General features: G+C 40.6%; 1 protein-coding gene and 1 pseudogene across 28 annotated transcripts in view; both read left to right on the forward strand.

The window, feature by feature from the left end:
- Positions 1-23,428, forward strand: part of CACNA2D3 (calcium voltage-gated channel auxiliary subunit alpha2delta 3) — a 923,853-nt gene that overhangs the window by 238,917 nt on the left and 661,508 nt on the right. For all 28 annotated transcript variants that reach the window (XR_008476741.2, XM_078351196.1, XM_078351197.1 and 25 more), the window contains one exon: positions 21,961-22,020. Coding sequence is in view for 27 of the 28 variants with exons in the window: in XM_078351196.1 (XP_078207322.1) it covers positions 21,961-22,020 (60 nt within the window). In the remaining variant the exon portion in view is untranslated. The remainder of the gene's footprint in view (positions 1-21,960; positions 22,021-23,428) is intronic.
- LOC118148166 (U6 spliceosomal RNA) lies at positions 18,887-18,980 on the forward strand (annotated as a pseudogene).

Raw genomic sequence — 23,428 nt, forward strand, 5'->3', positions numbered from 1 at the left:
CAGGGACGAGTATCTGAAGAGACCAGCTCCATTAGATGTCCACTCCTGAGAACATGATTGATTAGGACATTATGGCACCTGAGCCCCTGCAGGTGGGTTTTCAGCCAGCTCTCAGGGTTTGGTATGGGCTGGGAAGACCCCAGAATGTCCATTAAACCAACCCATGTACAGAGGACATATTAATATTCTTTCCATGTAGTGTGTGTTGATTAGCTTCTTAAAAAATAATTAGTAAAGACCTTTTTGATACTTTGTAGCTCGAACATTGTCTGAAACATGGCCCTGTTTTTATTAAGACCAAATATCAAAACAACAGGGACATACAATTTCATCTTTCTGAAAAATCTCTCCCTTCAGAATAGAAAGACCTTGAGCAATATGTAATTATACTTGTACCTCTTAATTTGATAGTTTGAAAAATGTTTTGTAGGCTTGAAGAACATTTATGGAAATTTCCTGTCCCTGCCACAGATCAAATTGTTTAAATGATGGACGGCAATTTTATATTAAGCTGTGATAATAGTATCTCATTTGCTGCTGCTTAAGTGATTTCTTTTCCTCTTAACACATCTAGGTCAAGTTACTCCTTCAGCCTAAAAAAAAAAACTGTGAACAAAAAAGGATGGCAAATCGAGGAAAACCAATTATACAACAATTTTAGACTTGAAGTAAGACAGTGGCATTTCCCATATTGATTACTTTTCACTTGATTATAGTGACTCTCTTCAGCTGTTTATCACAATATAGACCATAACTCACAGACTACATTTGTTCCAAACTAAATGTAGTGCAAGGAAGCAGAAAGAGGAAGGAGGTGAATAAAAAGTAGCATTTTTGACATAAATGAATAACCATCAAGTAAATAATCATATTTAGCTTTTCTAAGCAGTGTATTTGACCAATAACTTGAACTTGCCTTGTCAGGGAAACTCGCATTTCTTAGTGTGTACAATCTCATGCATTCTCTTTATTTTCAATGGTAGATGGAAGACAAATTTTATGTTATTTTTCTCTGATAGGAGATAAAAGGGAAAATGAAATGGTTGGCAGCAATCACTGAAACTCATGAGTTTTGTCATCTGAAATTGGATAGTAAAACTTGTGTTTCCTCAAATCTGACTCAATTCACCAGGTCACTTTGTTGACTCATTGGCATGACTCACAAATTAGACCTTCTGCTTTGAATGAAGTGGGGACCACTTCAAACATCCTGCAGTCCTGTGCCATCTTTGCTGAATCTGTAGTCAACAGACATTTCAGTGACTTCCGAGCTCAAGATGCTCCACTCTGTGGCCTAGACAAACAAGTTCTGGAAATCAGAGGGCTTCTATTCCGATAGATAAGATGTGTCTATAAACCTCTCTAATTCAAGGTAGAAAATGTGTTGTGACATCAGGAATACACAGGTAAAGAAATCATGAGGAGGAAGCCATTAATTCAACAGATATGTTGAATGCCTGATGGAGATGGGGCACCACTGGCTTTCTCCTTTCCTTTCCTCTTTCCTTCCTCTCTCATACATTCATCCTGTTGTCACTGAGTAATGCCTGCATGCCAGCAGTTGGAGGAACCTGGGTGGATAATACAGCCTATCTTCTCAGAGTTCAGCATAGTAAGAGAGGGATGTACCTGGGAAAGATGGGAAGATGCATTCATTGTGGAACAGATACTGATGGAGCACCAATATACATGGAGTACTCGCCTAAGCCCAAAGTATTCAGGGATAGAAAGAGGGAAGGGTCGGCTTCGCAGCTGATGTTTACCATATAATACAGGTGAAGCATCTCTCTGAGCTCAATACAGATTTGTCAAATGTTGCAGTGCAAGAGGCCCAGAACCCCAGAGTAAGGAGGCATTTTTCTGCTTTGGGGTGTTCAGCAAGATTTTCATGGAGCAGGGGTTATTTGATTAGGGTGTTGAAGGAGGAGTAGGAGCTTGCCAGGCAGGGATGAAAGGAATCTAGTCAGAGACACCACATGTGAAAAGACAGACGTGCTTATTGTTGGTTTGGATAACACGCAGTGTTCAATGATGATGGCATGGACTGACTTTTCCCACTGCTCTACACTTCATCTAGGACACCTCTTGAAATCAAAGAGAAGTTAGGCTTTCTTTTTGAGAATTAATATCCCCAGGGCTAGAAAATAGTTTGCTCTGAAACTTGGAAAGCAAATGTAAAATACATTTTTCCCCGATCAGAAAATGTTTAAACCCATTAGTATGCAAAGATTAGGAGCTTAAATGGGATTCGCAGGAGATGTGCCAGCTCTACACATGTACTAGATTATTTTTTTGAAATGATGTAGGCGCTTTGCCCGTGAAGTAGAGGAGGGTTTCTTTATACAACTGAAAAACCAGGAGAGAAATCTTTGAGAAGGGCCTGTGCGTTTCACTTTGGAAATCGCTGGCTTAACTATTCAGTAGACCTGGTTCCTGGATTTTGAAATCAGTTTTTCTTTGCTTTCCTTCTTTGCCTGGTTGCCTCTTGATGAGAACAAGGCAACTGTTGGCTTAACTCCGTGCCTATCTGCATTATCCCAAAGGATCCTGCAATAATGGTTACAATTTTTGGAAGTGGCTACAATGCTCATAAAGAGAAAAGCAACCTTGAATGGGAAGGGTGTTACAAATTCAAAGCACAGAGCAAAGAAAACAAGGGAGACACTGAAAACACATTTTGCACATAAATGTTGTGGCGGGAATCCAGGCACCTGCCAGGTGGAAGTTGTTAGGAGTGATAAAGTGATTATTGACTTAGAATCTATCCATCGTTGCCTGCTCACATTTAATAAACTGCCAAGTCCAATTCTCTTAGTACCAACTTAGCTTTTCCAATAATTTTCTGTTTCCAACAGCTGTCTAATCATATTTCTTAGAGATTTTTTTTTACATAAACTACAGGATTAACCAGTATTTCTGTGTGCTGAATTTTGTTCACTGGACTCGCTCGATACTCCACTAAGGAAGACTTTTCTTTTCAGTTAAATTACAAAAAGGCATACCACTTCTGTGAGTGGCAGCTCTGCTCATAGCCCCCTTGTGGGTATGGACGTAGAAGGAGGGGAAGTGGTCATCGGGACTTGAATGTCTCTGTCTTGTTTCAGGTACCCCCACATTATGGGATGAGGGAAGAGAGCCAGCATTTAGAGAAAGGGAAACTGAAGGGTTGGTATCTGACCTCCCATTATTTAATCACAAGAAGGAGTTGTCAAATGTCCCTACTTCAAAGGGAGTGCAGGGCTTATGAGGAATTAAACACCCAGCAGAGAGTAGTGAAAACACCATAGGGAAGTTGAGGCAAGAGGGCGCACAGGCTTACAGAGGCTTGAGAGAGCCCTGATCACAAACTCTACCCTTTAACTTAGTGCCCAGTCGAACTCATCCCAGATTTTTGTTAGTCCTCCTTGCCTTCTCACGTGAACTTATTTTAAACTGGGGCAGGACCTTGCCACAGCATCATGTTTTCCCAGAGTTTTTTGCATTATGTACCTTCCTCCTGCCCCTTTGGACTTTTTAACACTCCTTTGCTCTTTCCTGGTCCCTGACCTTGTGAAACATTATTTGCCATCTGCATGGCCTAGAGGTTTGCCCCCCTTGACCTCTAGTATTGGCCTGTCCGTGATTCACCATCAGTGTCTGCCTGTGGCTTATCGTGTTAGTTATAAGCAAAGAGAAATGCACTGTTGGTGGCTGCACCTTAGCAGCTGTGACTTATTAGAGAGCACAGATTAGGTGGTCTGTCTTAAATGAAGTATTGGTAAATGGAAGGTCTATATGTAAGGAACAAGATTTTATTGGAATACATAGCTGCGAGTTGGTATTCTTGTTTTGACTTATTTTTTAACAGTTATCATTTTAATGCTTATTTAAAACCACATCTGAGTTACCTGTAGCATTCATCGTACCAAGTACATCTGTAATCTCAGCACTTTAGAAGGCCAAGGCAGGAGGATCTCTTGAGCCCAGGAGTTCGAGACCAGCCTAGGCAATGTAAGGGGACTTGTCTCTATACAAACAAATAAAACCCAAAACAAATAATAGTTATCTGATTACCTAGTTGTCTCCTGTACTGTTTTGTGCAGTCTTCAAAGGGAGATATTACTAGTCTTTGCTAATAATTAATGGTTGAAATTAACTTCAGAGGGAGAGAAAGAAAGAGAAAGGGAGAGGGGAAGAAAAAGGAGGAGGAGAGAGAGAGAATGCAGGAGAGCAAGCACAGAATAGAGACAGAGAGGGAGAGAAAACCCAGGTAAGTTACTGATCTCTTCTGCTTCATGTAAGCTTGAATTTCCATTGTATAACTGGCATATATAGTGTAATCAGTCTAATAATAAGCATACATGTCCAGCCCCAAGGTAACATTTGAGGGCAGGGTTCTCTTACAGCTATCCTTCTTGCTATGTTAATCTCCTTGTTTATAATCCCCCAAATAATGAAAGCTTAATTATTAGAATTGAAGTAATCACAATAAGTATACATATATCAATATCTCAGGGATCTGACAGGTCACCGAAACAGTTGTTGAGTTTCATTTGTTTCAGGCTTGAGACTTTACAAAGGAGCATTGTCCTCTTTAAAAAAAATGATGAGTTCGTGTCCTTTGTAGGGACATAGATGAATCTGGAGAACATCATTCTCAGCAAACGGACACAAGAACAGAAAATGAAATACTGCATATTCTCACTCATAGGCAGGTGATGAACAATGAGAACACATGGACACAGGGAAGGGAGTACTTACACATTGGGGTCGATTGGGGGGAATAGGGGAGGGACAGCGGCGGGGGTGGGAGCTGGGGAGGGGTAACCTGGGGAGAAATGCCAAATGTGGGTGAAGGGGAGGAAGGCAGCAAAACACACTGCCATGTGGGTACCTATGCAACTATCTTGCATGTTCTGCACATGTACCCCAAAACCTAAAATGCAATTTAAAAAAAAGCTTGTAAAATAACTTAATGATACAAACCTTAAAAAACAACAACAGTGGTATAGAGTAGAACTAAATTCATTCTGCTGGTGGGTGGGATTAGCCTTGACAGTGATAGGGAGCTGTGGCCCTGCAGGCGAGCCACTGCATGTGCTCAGTGGTGTGGACACTGCTTTAGGTGACTGCTGGTGGGCCTGAGGAAATGGGCAAGTCAAGGCCTTGACTTCTTCATAATCTCTTTCCCCTTGTCCCCACTGGATCCCAGCCTCTGACCACCCTGGATCACCTTTCCTCTGACACCTCTTCTATTCAGGGTGAATCTCAGTCCTTAGACTGATGGTCCAGGCTGGCCCCAGCTCTCCTCTCTACCCTTATCCCATTCTCTGCCCAGACAGGTGTGCTCTCCATTCCCCAAGGGCATGTCGGCCTTTCCCACCTAGGACATCTGCCTTCTTTCTGAACCTGCCTCTGAAAGTTCATTTACATTCTGTCTCCTCTGTGAAGTCTTCATGCCTCAGTAGTGGGAAGTCATCACTCTCTTGTAAAACCCTTACACCCCTATTACTTGGACCTCTTATTTGAAATCTGGCAAATAGCATTAGGCATAGTTATTATATTTATTATTACTAGATGTGACAACAAATTCCTACAGTGTAGACTGCTGTGAGTAATTTGTAGCTTCCTTCAGTGTGTGGGCATGTTTCTTCCATATAGTAGATGCTTAATAAAGATTTTCTGACTAATTAGCTTTGTGCCATTTAAGATTAGACATTCTTAATTAAACTTATATCTTCAAGTAGCATATGAGCAATGGGAAAATCATTTTTGGAATGAGGTGGACTATAAATAAACAGTAAGAAATTATTATAAGCCTTTCAAAATGTTGTTACAAATCTATGATCTTTTTCTCCACTTGGTATTTACTTACCCCAGAAGTGAGAACCCTTTTAATTAACAGTATTCATATTTTAGCTTTTGATTAACCTAGAATTCTGCTAGATGCCGTCAGAGTTATAGTTCTTAGATGCCAGTAGTTGAATATTCACAATGTGACACAGTTCTAAGGATTTTAAAAATATGTTTAGCTTACTTTTATCTCAATAATATTTATTTGGTGTTTCTTGTTCACAGTTATTGCAAATGACAGTACTTCAGCTAGTTAATCTGAAATGGGTTGTTGTGCTAAAGACACATAAAAGATGCTAATTAAGAATCCAGTTGATATATAAGGAATGCTTGAAAGAAGTTGAAGTCTCCCCACAGATTTGCCTAATCTCCCAGTGAGCGGATGCAGACTTTTCTTCTGTTCATGTTGACTGGCTGTCACGGTGGCATGTTCTGTGGAGGTGGATTGTACCCACTAAGTTATTGGTGGCCAAGGACTCACTGTACCCATTAAATAACACCAAACAACATTCCACTCTAATATACTACAGACACTTTTTGGTGACAGTTTTATTGAAATACTCACATACCATGCAGCTTTCCCATTTAGAATACATGATTCAGTGGGTTTTTCTGTATATTCACAGTTGTACAACCGTCACCACAGTCAGTTCTAGAACATTTCGTCACTCTCCACTCCAAAAATAAAATAACCCAGTACACTTTAGCCTTTATCATTCAGTCTCACAATTCCTCCCAGCCCTGGGCATCCACAAATCTTTTAGTTGTTATGAATTTGCCTGTTTTGGACATTCCATGTAAATGACGTAGTACAACGCATGGTCTCTTGTATTCTTTGACTTCCTTCACTGGCCCTGCGGTTTTCAAGGGTCGTCTGTGCCACAGCCCATCTCAGTGCTCTACTCCTTTTTATTGCTGAATGAGATTCCATTGTGTGGATATATTCCATTTTGTTTATCCATTCATCAGTTCTTGGACTTTTGGGTCATTTCATTTCCACCTTTCAGCTGCAATGATTGATGCTGCTTTGAGCATTTGTGTATATGTTTTTGTGTGGACATAGGTTCTCATTTTCCATGGGTGTATACCTAGGAGTTGAATTGCTGGGTCATATGGTAACTCCTGTATTTAACCTTTTGAATAACTTTCCAAAGTGGTTGTAGCAGTTTACATTACTAGGAGCACTTTACTATGAGAAAATAGGATGATATTATACATAAGTAGGTTTCTACATTTGAAAACTACTGTATTAACCCACATTTCTGAATGTCTTCCACTGATATTTTTTCTAACAACTTTAGTGAGGTATAATTTACATATAATACACTCAGCTTCTAAGTACACAAGTCAGTGATGTTAGTAGATTTACCAAGTTGTTCCATACTGTTGTCACAGATGCATATCACATTCTCTCTCCAACTTTCATCCCTCCAGCACCTCCCATCGACATTGATTTGATCTATTAGTTAGTCATTTAATTTCATGATTTATTAGCTCAAGTAGAAGCTGAGCCAAAGGACTCAAAAAACTTCGTGATCATCAAACACAAAATCAGGAAACTTCTATCACTTTATTTTTTGTTCAAGTCTCAGGAGGTTGACACTCCGATATCTTCAATTTTGAAACAAGAAAGCCTCAAAAAAGTTGAAAAGTTTTTAATAACATGTTTGGTGGAAAAACCTGGCCTGAACTGACATGTGGATATGTATAATATTTATTCATTCTGTTTAGTATGAATAATTATATGTCTACTATAGAAATGTTAATATTTGATTATGGGGTGCTGGCCCAGACCTCTCTGGGGATGAGTTGTAATAAATATGTATCATTTTCCCTTTCTAAAATCCAAATAATCCTGACACAGGGTAGCATGCCTGGCTCCAAGGGTTTCAGAGATGGTCTTGTGGGCCTGGGTTTGGTCTTCTGAGCCAGCACCTCAGAGTAAGCAAGCATCAATTCCTTTGGACTGTTAAAGGCAAACTTAAAAACTTAAAACCCCCCAAAGTTCAAATATATTTTATGAGTTAACTCCAACTACGTGGAATTGCTGATATTCAACTCTTTTAACTTAAAGTGGTATTTTTGTTGGGTTTGCCCTTTCTCTGTCTATTTCACAGTGAAAGACGAGGGTGGGTGGCAAAGGGGGAGCATGGAGTGCTGTGCTGGAACCAAGACTCCACTCTGGTCATGTCAGAGCCTCAGAGAGTTGCCAGAGTCCCCACTGCAGGATGTAAGGGTGAGGAGGGGAAAGTGGGAGCAAAACACGATGGGCGTCCACAGCCATGCACGGGGTGCAGGTGAACATTGTATAGACACCAGGGAATTTCACTCTCGACTGTCAGTTTACTTCTGTGTAAAATGGGTTTAGTCCTTCTTCATTAGCTCTGTCTTTTCTTTAAAAAAAAAAAATCCTCAAATCTTTTACCACTCATGCTTATTCATACATCCTGCTTATTCCTTTGTTGTTTTGAAATAAAGTTACCATTAGGGTTGACAAAGGAGAAAGAGAGTTGATGCCGAGAGAGTCAAGTACATGAATAACATTCTATAAAAATTCAAACCCTGTGTGTAATTTCAGTTCATTACCTGGGCATTAAAAACAGAAGAGCCAGCTTATCCTTTAAGCTGGCTTCTCATCCTTGGAAATTTAAAATGCTAAGTTTGGTTCCAGAGAGTGACAATGTCATTCCTTGAATTCAAAAGGGATGTATGAGGATTTGAATGAAAAAATAACAAAAAGTGGGTTTCAGGCTCATACATTTCATTCATAACTCAGGCCCTTGGTTGACCCAGCCCTCTGGAACTCAGAAGTTCCTGTGTGTCCTGTCATGCCCGCGGTGGTTCCGTCGCTCCCCATGTTTCAAGTTGGAGCAGTCATCTCTTGAAAGTGTTGGGCAAGGTTCAGACACTTGGCCTCAGGATTTTACTTCTGCTCTGGGGGAGGAAGGCTCTTTTCTGAGGATGCTGAAGGCACCAGTGTGGTATTAGTTGAAACAAGAGACTTGTGTAAAATGTTCAGGGACCAAAGTCAGGGGAGTAAATCATCTTATTTGTCATTATTTGTTCTTGATTTCATTTGGAATAAGCTTCACATGTAAGTGCATGTGGTTGACTTTCATTTAGAGAAGTAAAGGCCGTCTTGGTCCTATTGCACAGGGTCCTTCAGAAGCTGAGTGAGTCAGGTCATTTGGATTTTTTTTCAAGGTCCCTGGTATGTTATGAATGAACACATGACAAAACAGTGGAAAACTGTGGTGTGTTTTCACCACAGTTTTAAATATATACATTTCACAATTTGCCGCTTTTTAACAAAGCATGCCTATGTTATATGTAATTGGTCTCTTCCCAAGCAAATGAAGGATACAGTAGAAAGAAATTATAATGCACCGTGGGCTACGTGGTCCTGAAAAGGGATGCAACTTTAAACAACTTCTCCTTCCAGTGTCATGGCGTCTTTGTGACTATATTTGTAATCCCTTCAGGAAGTAATCTGGAAAGCCTAAGTTTAAGGTCCTTTGAATTGGAGGCCTAGGCTCAATGGCTTTATGATCCCTGGAGAGGATCCTGGAGTTGCCCTGACCTGAGTCTTCCTGGAGCTTTCTAGGGCAGTTCTTATTACTGCCTTAGTTGCTGTGAGCATGTTTTCATCTTAAAGCCTTCCTTCACCTTGCATTTTCTTCCTGCTATGTCCAAAATCAGTTTCTCAATATAGGAATCGGGATTTTTTTTTGTCCCAAACTTCTATCCCTCCCACTGGGACTGCTCTCTGCACTTTGACCCCGGCCCCTACCTTTGCTTCAGAGTGGTTCTTACACAGGTGCCCTGTGGCTCACTCTGCCATGTTTGATCAGAAAACAAAAAGGAAGTAGGCAAGTGCTTAATAAAGGGAATTAAAGCCTTACTTGATAGTTAGAAAAACTGAGGGAGTGAGGGTCAGGGAAGCTGCTGTCTGAGTTGACAGATCTAGAAAGTGCTGGGATGATAGGAGGTCACCACCAATGGTCTCTGGTGTCCGCAGCACGAGTGGGTAATTCTTGGGAGTGCATCTGAATGACTGACCAAAGATACCTGCCATCTGCAGATGCCCACACACATGCCCATCACTTCAGCTGGAGAATGTTGGTTTCTTCTCTTTCAGTTTGTAGATCTCTCAAGAATCTCACCTGGAGCTCTGCTAGAAAGGGAGTAAAGAATGTGTGGTGGTAGGCTTCCAGCCCCCACTTAGAAAGCACAGCTTAGATGGTGCTGAGAGTCAGCAGGCACTCTCCAACACACAGTCTTAGTCACCAGATTGAATGGATTCCACTTTAAAAAACATTCTGTCCTTATATTGCTTGATCCTATCATAACATTTTCTCATACCTGCTAGCCCTTATTTCTTTCAGTGTTCCTCCTGAGCTCAGCTCCTTCTCTGACTGTTGCTGGACACCCCCTGCAGGCAGTACTGGGTAGTGATTAAGGGCACCAAACTATATAGGTTGGTACAAAAGTATACCTTTGCACCCACCTGATAATTCTGTCACTCTGCCTTTTCCGTTAGTCCTGTAGATTCTTCTTCCTAAGTAACGTTCAAATAGTTTGTCTTCAGTCTTTCTTGTTATTATCTTGGATCACCTTTTGCTCCTTTGAAAACATCTAGATAATGTCAATAAACAATAATATTTTGCTCCTTAAAACTCTCCAGCCTCCTTTCTCACTAGCTCCCCATCCCTGACACAAGCTTCCCGCCACATAACCTTCATACGCCAAACCAATCATAACCGCCTGAACGTGTCATGCCCTCTTTTGCCACTGCATTTGCCGTTCTTTCATCCTGGAAGGCCCTTCCTTTGTTTTCTGGGCTGGCTCTTGTCTTTCAGGTCTCAGCGTTAAATGAGAAGCCTTCTTGTACCATATGCAAGGAGCCTCTTTGTACCCTGTAAGCCTGGTCTAGTTGCTCCATAGGTGGCCTATAGGATCCTTTGCTTCTCCTGTCAGAGCCTTTATCATGTTGTGTTGTAGTTGACTACTTGTTTTTTCCCCCCAGGGATTGTAATGTCCTTGAGGGAAACAGCTGTGTTCTTATAAACCTTATATTCCCAGATAAACGGTGCCTGGCACCCAGTAGGGTGTAATAGATACTATTTAATTCAACTGCATTTTGAGCACTAGCCATATGCTCAATGCTGCTTTGAGCACAACGTGTGTCAACATTTTGTTAGGGGGTGGGGTGGGAGTGATGTCCTTGAAGAGGAGTCATTCAAGTTGCAGAGTGACCAATGAGGGGGAGGCAAACATACAAGGATCGAGGACAAGAATATCCTTGGTCAAGAGAACAGCAGGATGACAGAGACAAGCTGGTAGCGGTCTGGGGCCAGAAAGATGGCTGGGAGTCAGGATCTGAGGGTACTGGGCCAGATCAAAGGACCTTATGGGTCATAGTCATGATTAGTGGGAAGTCATTAGCGGGTTTCAAACAGGGAGCACTGCCATCATAATTGTTCTTGAAAAGCTCCTTCTGGCAGCCATGTGGAGAATGGGATACAGGGCACTGAGTGAAAACTGGACGCCTGTTAGGATGCTGAGGGTTTCCAGGGAGGAGAAGCCTGTGACTTCGACTAGGGATATAATGGGGGAGAGGATGACAAAAGTACTGAAACATGGAGTGTATTTTGGAGGAAGAGCCCACGGGACTTGCTAATGGATTAAGATATTTGTGGAATAAATGGCATTAAAGCAAGTGGTCTCTGTGCCTCAGTCTCTATTTCAGGTTTATCCTCTTCTTTTTTTTCAGCACTGCCACCAGATTACTTTTAAAGATGAATTAAAGTTCAGGTCTGATCATGTGGATCCTATGTCCCATGGGACCTCCCGCTGCACACAGGCCACACTCCTTAGCTCAACCTCCCTGCTCATCTGAGCCCCACTTGCCTGCTCTTTTGCACTCTCCCCGCTCCCCATCCCACACCTGCAGCTCTGCAGACAGGAGAGACCAGGCAGAGGAGGCTCTCACCCTGGAGTCTTTGCTGCTCCTTCACCATCACCTCTCTCAGTCACCTGGCTGACTTCCACTCATCCTTGAACCCCAGCTCACTGTTGCATCATTTATGAACATTCCTGAACTGGTACTCTATGCCCTTGGTATTCACAGTGCTATAACCTCTCTTCCCTTTGGTTTCCCTTTGGTCTAAAGTTAGGATGGTATCTGTGCTTTCTGTTTTATAGAGCAGTTGTGAGGATTTGCTGGATTCAATGACTAAAGCACCTACAACAGCTTGGCACATAGGCCAGGGAGTGTGAAACTCAGTAATTGCTGTTATCATCTTGTGTGGCCTTCCTGTTCTATTCCATGCCATGTTATCAAGGTATTTGCTTCCCCTCCCAGCTGAACTGTGAGAGTGCCATTATGTTCATAGCATCAGCCCCTATTATAATTCTTCTCACATAATCAATTGTCATCATCGTCAGCAATAAGAGCATTAATGGACATTTACTCTATGCCAAGAACGTTGGCTCAGGAAGGTATTATAAAATTGCTGGAGGCAGGATTCGAACTCAGGTTGTCAGACCTCAGGGCTGCTCTCTGGATCAGCATGGTATGTTCCTTCCCAAACTGAAGTTGCCTGGTAGACATTCGGATGGACAGGTGGAAGGAAAGAACAACAAGGGAATTAGAACAGATTTTTCTCTGCGTCAAATTTATGTAAAAATCCATGTTGCGAAGGTAAAGTCTGAATGGACATGGAAATTATTACTGTTATTTCATTTTCAAGGAGAAAGAAATTGTTTCTTCCCTGGCCATAGTTGGGACTTGGGGGGCAAGGAACTGTCTGCCACACTCACCGTCCTGTCCGGTGTCTCACAGGTGCCATCTGTCAAAGGAGCTTGCTTTGGCAAATAGCTTAATTTCTGTGTTTGTGCCATTGTGAGGACATCAGTCAAACCCTTCCAGAAAGGCCTTTGCCTCATTCCATTTTCAGCCTCACTGATCACAGATTTTACCTCTGAAGCTGAAAAAGAGAGTGGTGGATTCTGAAAACCCACCCTTAAGGAGCAGATGCACAGCCTTGTGTTTTCGAACACAAGATTTGGAGTCCTTTTCTTGGCAGCAGAATTAACTTTCACATAACCTCCATGTAACTGTGAACTTGGGGAGTTGTTCCAAGTTCTCCCCATATGAGAGCAAACCGTGGGAGGCAGTGACTCTGTGAAGTTTCCTTGTTTCAATCAAGCTGTTTTATGCTGGAAAATCTTGTCTCTTCCTCTACCCTACCTTAGTAATATTTTACACTTGTGTGGAATCCTTTGGGAAATTTTTGTATGTAAATTCTCACCAAATTCACACACTGAGGTACAGACTAAATGTTATATTTTTTCTGCTAATCAGATTAGAAAACCAAAACTCAGAGTAGTTAAGACTTGCCCAATGTCAATGAGTAGGAAGACCTGCATTCAAACTCTTGTCCTTGCTTTCTGAGACCTGTTCTGACTCTACTGTAACAAAATGTACCCCAAACTTCTTGAGGCCTAAGATTCAGTTATCTATTTGTTGGGGTCCCACTCAGTTCTTGGTGATGTTCTTGTTACCTAATAGGTTATCAACAAGGGCTTGTTAAATTAAATTAAACGGAAGTGATAGAAAAGTGATAGAACCAGGAATGGAAACTCTGCAGGACAGATTTCCTGACCAGCACTGACACCATGTTAGGTAGATTGTGACTTATCTGGGGCAGATGTTCCTGACTTCCTTGGCTAGTTGGGCAACACCTTCAATACTCTGCCATTGTGAGTTCTAGTCAACACCTTCTGAGTAAGCCCTGCAAGGTATAATTAAGGGCTGGAACAGACTATTATTCATCACGGTCAGAGCCCTCGGCGATAGGAAACTTCCTTTCATTTTGGAGAACAAATGTTCATCCTTCAGATCAGTGGTCCCCAACCTTTTTGGCGTCAGGAATTGGTTTCATGAAAAACAATTTTTCCATGGGGGAGTGGGAGATGGTTTTGGGATGAAGCTGTTCCACCTCAGATAATCAGGCCTTAGTTAGATTCTCTTAAGGAGCATGCAGCTTAGATCCCTTTCATGTGCAGTTCACAATAGGGTCCATGCTCCTTTGAGACTCTAATGCTGCCGCTGATCTGACAGGAGGCTGAGCTCAGGCAGTAATGCTTGCAGGCCCTCCACTCACCTCCTGCTGTGCCGCCCAGTTCCTAACAGGCCACTGACCAGTACTGGTCCATGGCTGGGGGTTGGGGACCATGCTTCAGATGACATAATGTCATAGTCTCCATTCATTGCAGACTGTCCCCTTGGGAAGTTAAAGATAGTTCCATTGCCCATAAAGGAAATAGCACAGTTACCTCAGAACTGAAGGGTCCTGAGGGGACTTTTTAAGTTTCATAGTTAAATAGCTTTGATTTTGATAATCAACTCTAAAATATTCACAGGAGAGCTATGTAAGCAGAACATTATTTAAAATACTGGGTCATTTGGAAAAATTACTTGGGCTGAAATCAAAGGTTGTCTCTTTTTCCTACCTCCCCCTGAGTTGCCTTGGCCCTTGAGCAGCCCTTTGAACAAAGCTTGGCTAGTTACGTCTTCAACAGCTTTGCAAATGTTGCAGTTTGGCAAATGCAGGCTGAGATGTAGAATGCAATGACTTTGGTTTGGAAATAGGCCATCTGCACTGATAATGGGTATTAATTTAATCAGCCTCAAATTGATAACAGGTATCTCTTGTGGAAACAAAGATAATTTGTTATCGATTGTGATCATGTCTTCTGATGTAAACTCCAGGCTTATTTTGTCTTGTACAAGGCCAGTGTAGCCTTGTACAATCTGAAGGAGACAGGAAAGGGGAGGAGTGAAGGAAGGGAAGAAAGCTCCCACATACGCACAAGATGTGTTTTCTCTATTGTTCTATTACCTGCTTTCTCTAGAAACTTTATAGATTAGCTTTTATAATCCACTGTGAAATGTTTGCCATTTTTAAAGCAGAAGCAATTTTTGCAGCTTTCAGGCAGAAGGTCATTTTATACAAAATGTTCATTCGTGTGCAACAAAGCTTAGTTCTTCTACAGGAACAAAGAAATAATGAAGGCTCCTTAAAAGCTGTTTTTCTCCAAAGAAACGATCATCTTGATAGTTGGTGATTTATATGTCCCATTTCTATTGGAATTGAAAAGTAAAAACATTTGTATCAATAAGGATTACTGAATATTATTAAGGTTTCGGCTATGACTCTAACTGCAGTTGCAGCATGGCAGAGTGGGAGGAAAGGTATGTTGGCTTTCTTCTTGTCTGATAGTGTCCATCTCTGTAGGTTATTCATTTTGCCTTGGTTTATTACTTGATGGTCATCCAGTCGTTGATGTGGCCTCTGTGCAGGTTCCAGAGCACTAGCTGGTTCCAGAATATTTTTCTTAATTGCTGTTTCCAGAACATTTTCTTACCTCCAAAACTTAGTGTGAAATGTTCCTATTGGTTGGAACGTTCTTTCAGCACATCTCTTTCCCCTGCTTCCTTCCTGTTCTTCTTCAGAGCTCAGCTTAAATGTCATGTCTTCTGGGAAGCTTCCTTGGCTTCCTGACAGCATTCTTTGTCACTTGTCCCTTCTCATTGCAATACCTATTTCCCTGTGTGTCCCTCACCATTCTGTAAACCATCTTACTTTTTTTTTCCGTGGATCACTGCTGGAACCCATCTGACACTTTGGGAAATATTCATCTAATTGCTCTAGCTACAAAGCAGCAAAGATTAATCTACACTGTTACTGAGTGATAAAAAACTCTATCCCAAGGACAGAGGGGAAGGAATTTCAACCCCAGAAGGAATGAAAATATAAATCCCAACAACTTACTTTATTTCTCCAATGTAACAGTTCTTAAATGGATGATTTCTGACCCTTGGTACAGGACAGGAGTTTGACATAAGTCTGGGAAACAAATCGATCTCATTTTGCCCGGGTTCCTGGAAACATCTTTTGTTGTGCTAAGTGCCCTTATTGAGGGTAAAGATTTTTCATTTTAATCCATGGTTGATTGAGTTTGAAATCTGTGACTGTGGAGAGGACTTAGATCTCCTCTGTCTTCACTTCTGTAGACTGTCAGCATGCAAGTTCAAGCCCTGCTATGTAACACACTGCTAGGATAGCATTAGCCCCGGGTACACACTGATGGACAAATAGTGTAACAATTTCTCCATCAAACTCTTGCTCTTAAAACAAAAGCCACTGAATCTAGGGTAATGGTTCATCCATGCCACACTGGGTATGGTTGTGATAGTAATTACTACTATTCCTTGATTACTCTGTTTGGCAATTTTTCTACACATTGAATTCTTGTTGATTCAAAGGAAGACGGATGTGATCTTTAACTCTGGTATTAATGATAATTGAATAACTAGCTCCAAGTTAACCCTTCCTGTAGCCCAAATCCATGTTCATGATTATAGATTTGAGATCCCCCCATTTGAGCTTAAGCCTTCTTTGAGAAAGAATTATGTTTTCACTCCAGAGAAAAGGCAGTAAAAAACCTGGTATGAGTATTAAATGTGTTGTTGTAAAACATTAAATAAAAACCACTAAATACATTAAGTACTTTGAAATCTTTATTAAATTCCAACACCCCATTATAACAGCATTTACGACCCAAAGCTTTTTAGCTTTAACATAAGAAATAAAAATAACTTTTTACATTGCCATTCCATGTGTTTTTTATATTTCTGTTTTGCTTTGAGGATTTTCATCCATAATTGTCCGTTCCCCCCATTTTAGGGATTTTTATTCAAATTTTTTTTTTATTTTTACACAATTTGTTCATTGTGTAAAATCAGGAGTCCAGTGGTTCAGTTACTTTGCTAGTGTAATAACATTTTCCATTACCTTTCCACCTCTCGCCACGTTTTTTCTCTCTTTTTTCCCCTTGAGACAGGAAAATAAAATACATATAGGACAAAAAAATCATTTTCTTCTTCTGATCCAATTTTTACTTCGACGTGGTGTCCGGTTTTCCCCTTCTGGCCCATGATGGCAAGTTTGACCTCTACATGTCTTTAGCGCTAGTCTTGATTTAAGTGTTGTGGGGAAGAAATGGGATACTGTGCATTCTGTAATGTTGTGGGGATATACATAAGGTCATTGTAACAAGAAATAAGATGTGATTCTAAATGAAATGCTTTAATATCCCCGCTATTCCCCTTGGCAGCTTCGCCTTCACCAAAGCTATAAATACTATCCATGGTCCATGGCTTCTAGCATTTTCTATTTATAAAGATGGCTCTTGTTTGTATTTATTTCACTAAAAGGGAAGAGTTACGTATAACTATAAAACGCCAGTGAAATGTGCATCAATTCATGAATTACAGCCTTTTAGCTTATAGGTGCTTTGTTCCAAGTCTAGAATGTGTATTCCAGTGTATTGTTATCATTTTCGTTGAGTATGGGAAAGCTTTGGCATTAAACAAGGGAAAAAAGATGTGTGAACAAAACTGCAGTTTACTCTTACCTCAAAGCCCAGTTCCGAAGGCCGGAAGCTTCAGAGACATTTTTGTTTCCAGTGTTCATGTTTAATTAAAAACCACATTCACAATTCTATTATCCCATCTGTGGATCCAAAAAAGGAATTCATATAAGAGAAAATTAACATGATTATTAAAACTACACTGCCTTTATAATAGGTATAATAAAGTAACAGTTTTCCGCAGTCTGAGTAGGAGTTTCTTATATGATAACTAAAATATTAGCAAATTTAATGGATTTTTCTTACCTGCACACTTGTTTTTAAAACATATTTCATTGGATTTAGATGATTATAATGATATTTGCTAAGGAAATAGATGCCAGTAACAGGCTGTTACTTTTTATTGGCAGGCATCAGAACTTGAAGTTCTATGGTCTTGACTTTGTTAGATGATGAGTCAATGTATTTTAATTCTATTAACAGCAGAAAATTGGCTGGGCATGTTGACTTATGCCTGCAATCCCAGCACTTTGAGAGGCTGAGGTGGTCAGATCACTTGAGGTCAGGAATTCGAGACCAGACTGAACAATATGGTGAAACCCCTTCTCTACTAAAAAATATAAAAATTAGCCAGGTATGATAGTGCATGCCTATAATCCCAGCTATTCTGGAGGCTGAGGCAGGATAATCGCTTGAACCCAGGAGGTCGAGATTGCAGTGAGCCGAGATCATGTCATTGCACTCCAGCTTAGGCAACAGAGCCAGACTCAGTCTCAAAAAAAAAAATGCAAAAAAACAAAGAGCAGAAACTTCGTCCCTGTGACTCTGCTTTAGTTCTTTTTTGTTGTTGTTATTTGTTTTTCTTTATTTTGAGACAAGGTCTTATTCTTTTGCCCAGGCTAGAGTGCAGTAGTGCAATCTTGGCTCACTGCAGCCTCTGCTTCCCGGGCTCAAAGTGAGCCTTCCACCCAAGTTTCACCACTAGCTGGGACTATAGATGGGTGCCACCATGCCTGGCTAAGTTTTGTATTTTTTGTAGAGAGGGGGATTTGCCATGTTGCCCAGACTGACTTTAAACTCCTGGGCTCATGTGATCTGCCTACCTCAGCCTCCCAAAGTGCTGGGATTACACTGTGCCCAGCCTGTTTTAGGTAAATCTATGGCAGATGGTTTCCTTTTTAAATAACATTTCTTTTAATTTGTTTACCTTTGTAAGAGTACTTTCAGAGGAAAGATTACTGTCCTTTGTTCTTTCTACAAGGTACATAGTTCTTGATGATGTGCCATTTGTCATGACTATCATACACAACAGCCGAGGCTGTTTTGGGAGGGTGTTTCCTGAATTCTCCCAGAAAATGTAGGCCTGTCTCCCATTGGCATCTGAGGGCAGGTTGGGACAGCCGAGTGGGTGCTGCATGCAGGGTGTATCCATTCAAAGAGCCCTATTCTGGGATACGTATCTGCTTCATATGCGACAAACATTACATGTAGCTGCTGGTTGACTATCGTTTCTTGAATCATGTTTCCTAAAGCTGTCTAGTGAGCATGATAGAAAAATATATTCATGTAGAAAGAAATATGTGAGATAAATTAAGTTAAAAGAAAAAGACATGTAGTGCTTGATTCAGCAGCACATATACTAAAACGAGAGCAATCCAGAGAAGATTAGCAAGGATGACACGCAGATTTGTGAAGAGTTCTCTATTAAAAAAAAAAGGCATGCAGCAAATTTAACTTGAATATAAAAACTTGCTAGCGGGTCAAAATCTCATGTAGTTACTTCACTCAGCACAGAATGCAGTGTTCTGGCTGCTCTTAGCAGTTACTACAATATCACCAGATGCTTTCCAGTGCTACCGTCTTATGCCCTGTACTCTGTATTGCAGTTTATGGTTGAAATATACATTATCTTTTGTTATATAGGAATATGTCACATAGTTTGCATGAATGTACAGTATACATATACATACACATATACACATATGTAAATAAAATATATATGAAACACATTTTATGCATACTCTTTCATGATAATTTCAACTTGCCTATTATTTTCATCCTGTTCTCTCTTTTGTTTGTTTTACACAACTTTATTATTTTTTCCTTTCCAATTCTTTACTTTTTGCATAATTATCTGTCTTGGTAATTGTGTAGTTTTATCTTTTGATCATTTAAACAGGATATCAACATTTTTTTCTCCAGATTCTCAGTGCTTAGGCACCATTAAAAATCCCTTTTTTATGTGTTGAAGTAAATAAATGCTCAAAATGCATGACTTGTTTTGATAATGTACGTATTCAGACATGCATACTATTTATACACATTCTATAAAGCTCAATGTGTAACTGATTTCATGATACATGCATAGAAATTCCAAATCTATTACAAAGATTAAGAGAATGTGCTATCAAACACATAGTTTTCTTTTCTTTCTTTTTATGTATTATTGCCTGTCACTCATCTGTCAAAATCCACAACAATATTTTTGCAGATTGCCCCACGTAATCCCAGGAGGCTGATAAGCTTTGTTGACTAGGATGATTCTAGGAAGACAGTGACCTAATAAAACCTTGGGGCCCACTTACTTGATCTTTGTAGATTGTGCCTCTTCTTACTTTTCGGTTTCTCATCCCCTCCATATTATGTCTCTTTTCTGTAAAGAATTTGATGTCTTAAAGTGACAGTATTTTAGGTAGGAATACACAGGTTTTGTTTTTTGTTTTTGAGACAGAGTCTAGCTCTGTTGCCCAGGCTGGAGTATAGTGGTGTGATCTTGGCTCATTGCAGCCTCTGCCTCTTGGGTTCAAGTGATTCTCCTGCCTCAGCCTCCTGAGTAGCTGAGACTACAGACATATGCTACCACGCCTGGCTAATTTTTGTATTTTTTGTAGAGATGGGATTTGTGCCGTGTTGGCCAGGCTGGTCTCTAATTCCTGACCTCAGGTGATCTGCCCGCCTCTGCCTCCCAAAGTGCTGGGATGAATCCACCACACCTGGCCTAGGTACATAGATTTTACAAAGTTAAATAAGAGTCGAGAAACTCTGAAGATTTAACCAAGCATCAGGAGTGAGGTGAGGATGGGATGAATGCTGTATTTAGCCAGTGGTTCTTAAACTTTAGTGGCATCAGAACTACCTGCATGGCTTGTGAGACCAGGTTGCTGGTCCCCACCTCCAGAGCTTTTGATTCAGTGAGACTGGGATGGGCCCCAGTATCTGCATTGCCATGAGTTCCCAGGTGAAACTGATCCTGCAGATGTGGGACCTCACTTTGAGAAGCACTATTCTAGGATCACCACTTTTGGTATTTTCAGGTGAGGCAACTGAGGTTCAGACAGGGGAAGGGGCCTGCTTAAGATCTCACACCTGTAGTGAGTTAGCATCCAGGCTAGAACGAGGACCAGGTCTCCTGGCTCTGGCCTCTGATGTTCTCTGAGGATTGTTCTTTGACCAGTGAAGGAAAAACCCTTCCTTACCTTCTGAACAACTGAAGGCAGTGTGGAAAATCACGTTTCCACCCTTCCAACATTCCTGTGAGTAGGCAACACTGTCTCTGGCTGGCCTGTCTCTTTCTTGGCATGTCCTGTGGAGAAGGTGGGCTTTGGTGCTCTATACTGTTGCTTAAAGTTACCTGAATATATTTTAGCCTCTTCACTTCCATATCCAATTTAATAATTATTCATGGGACGTTTGTCTGTCAAGTTGTGACCATTTAGAGATTAATATTAATGCCATCATTTTTCACACGTGGCCTATTAAACTCAGGCCTATATTATGTCAAGAAAAAGTAAGTTAAAGACAGCATAGGATGCAAGAATAACCACAGGAAAAATAGAAATGGTGGAATTTTTGCTTGGATCTACGATTTTGCTTTCATTTCACTCCAATTTCAGTGAAATATTATTTCACCAAATGAGAGTTTTCTGCAATATCCTCTAGCCTATACTTTCAAGGTGTGAAATATCTTATTCTTGGCAAATTCAAATTAAAGTAAAAATGATTTTGATTGCTAATTGTCCAAATGAAGGCACTATGAAATGGGTTTCATAAGAATATTAATGTGTTGAATTTCACTGGCTGAGAAGAATAACAAGAATTGTGTTTTTGTGATCCTGAGTATTGGTTTAATTTCAGTGATTGTATATTGGGTTGCAGATTGTCACAGTGGCATTGATGGACCATAAAATGCAAATAATGTCACCTGATAATTACATATTAGAACTGGGTACCAAAAGAATTGACCTTGAATGATTGAGGGAATTAAAATAAGTACTTTCCCCCCAAAATATTGGGGAAGAAAGCTAGCTCACTTAAAGTTGGACTAAACTCAATGCAATAATTCTTGACTAAGGGACTTCTGTACCTAAGGAATGGACTATTCTAGGTGGGTTTTGGATCTGCATTGGCCTCAAGGACCAGTGTATGAATTGTAATGTAAATGGATGGAGAACACTTGTGCATTTATAAATGTGTACATAACAATAAATATTTATTGGAAGAATTATTGATTGAATGATGAAGGCAGAAACTAAAATTCGACACTGATGTGATTATTTTCAGTTTCATGAGAGCAAAGGCACCAGGTCACAGTGTATGAACCATGATATAATCTGTCATTTTTGGTCAATGGAGGAATGGAGTTCAGGCCACAATTCTGATCCTTAACGCTGCCTTCTGTTTTTTTTTTAGCGTTTGGTGGAGGCTGCAGAAGAAGCACACCTAAAACATGAATTTGATGCAGACTTACAGGTAACTGATTATAGTTTGAGTTACATTGTTTTGTGTGTTTCCCGCCAAAGGAAAAGTACTGGGTTTACTAGGAATACTGGTTTTTCAGTGATTGGGAGGGAAAGGCTGTTGGACGGATCGTATAGAGTTGGAATAAATGTGCCTACCTTTGACAGGATTCTTAAGCAATCCTCAACCATTTTCTAACAATGACAGTTATAATGGGTGATGCCAAACACTCACATGTGTGTAATCAGATTTCAATAAACTATTCTCCAATTTAGGGGGAGTTAAATTGGTCAGCTAACAATAATCACCAGATCTCTCCATGCTAAATAGATAAGATAGCAGAATATATCTAAATCCCACTTGCTGGCTGCATTTTGGAATGCAGGTGACTGAATGCAATGCTGTGGTGGAGCTATCCTTGAATTGATTGTTAATAATATTTAAAAATTAAATCATTCACTGACTTGAGATTCAAACATCCATTTAATTAATTTCTGGCAGTAGATCTTGCACCTGATTATGGCGTGACTGTGTCTGATTGAGAAGGATTTTGATGTTGATGTATATAGAAAACATAGGAAGGGGCAACAAGTGAATTAAATAATGCTTGGATGTTTCAGCTGGGTGTGGTGACTCACGCCTGTAATCTCAGCACTTTGGGAGGCCGAGGCAGGTGGATTACTTGAGGCCAGGAGTTCAATACCAGCCTGGCCAACATGATGAAAGCCTGTCAATACTAAAAGTACAAAAATTAGCTGGGCATGGTGATGGGCACCTATAATCCCAGTTACTTGGGAGGCTGAGACAAGAGAATTGCTTGAACCTGGGCAGCAGAGGTTGCATTGCACTGAGATTGAGCCACACTGCACTCCAGCCTGGATGACAAAGCAAGCCTCTATCTCAATCAATCAATCAATCAAACTTGGAGATTCCTTTGCGTTCCCCTAAAAGAACTTTTATCTAAATTTGCGCTTTGCCTTTTGCGGCCTTTCCTCACCACTAGGAAAACAGAAGGAGCAAATCTTAAAGTTTGAGGTTTGCTAGACATATTTCTTTTAGTGGCATGTGGTCACAATTAGGAAATAGTGTTTACTTTCCTATGTTTCCATTTATATGGGAAATATAAAGACAGACATAAAACTTTAAGCACAAAAAAGATGGCAATTCCAAAGTTGGCTGCTGGCTGCGTGTCTCTTTTGAAGATGTGTCCTTGTCATCACCCTCATCTGTGTTTTTTGCTTTGTGGGCAGAACAATGCATATTCAAGTGGGGTGATCAAGTAAACTTTAATTAAGGAAATATTTTCAAACGTGTAATCAGGATTATGGGAAACCAACACACAACGGTGTTCAGATATACCAGCAGGCAATGGTGACATACCCCAGAGCTAGCCGAACATCTGGCCTGAAGAGAGGAAAAC

The sequence above is a fragment of the Callithrix jacchus genome, chromosome 15, assembly GCF_049354715.1.
Source record: "Callithrix jacchus isolate 240 chromosome 15, calJac240_pri, whole genome shotgun sequence".
NCBI classification, from domain to species: Eukaryota; Metazoa; Chordata; class Mammalia; order Primates; family Cebidae; genus Callithrix; species Callithrix jacchus.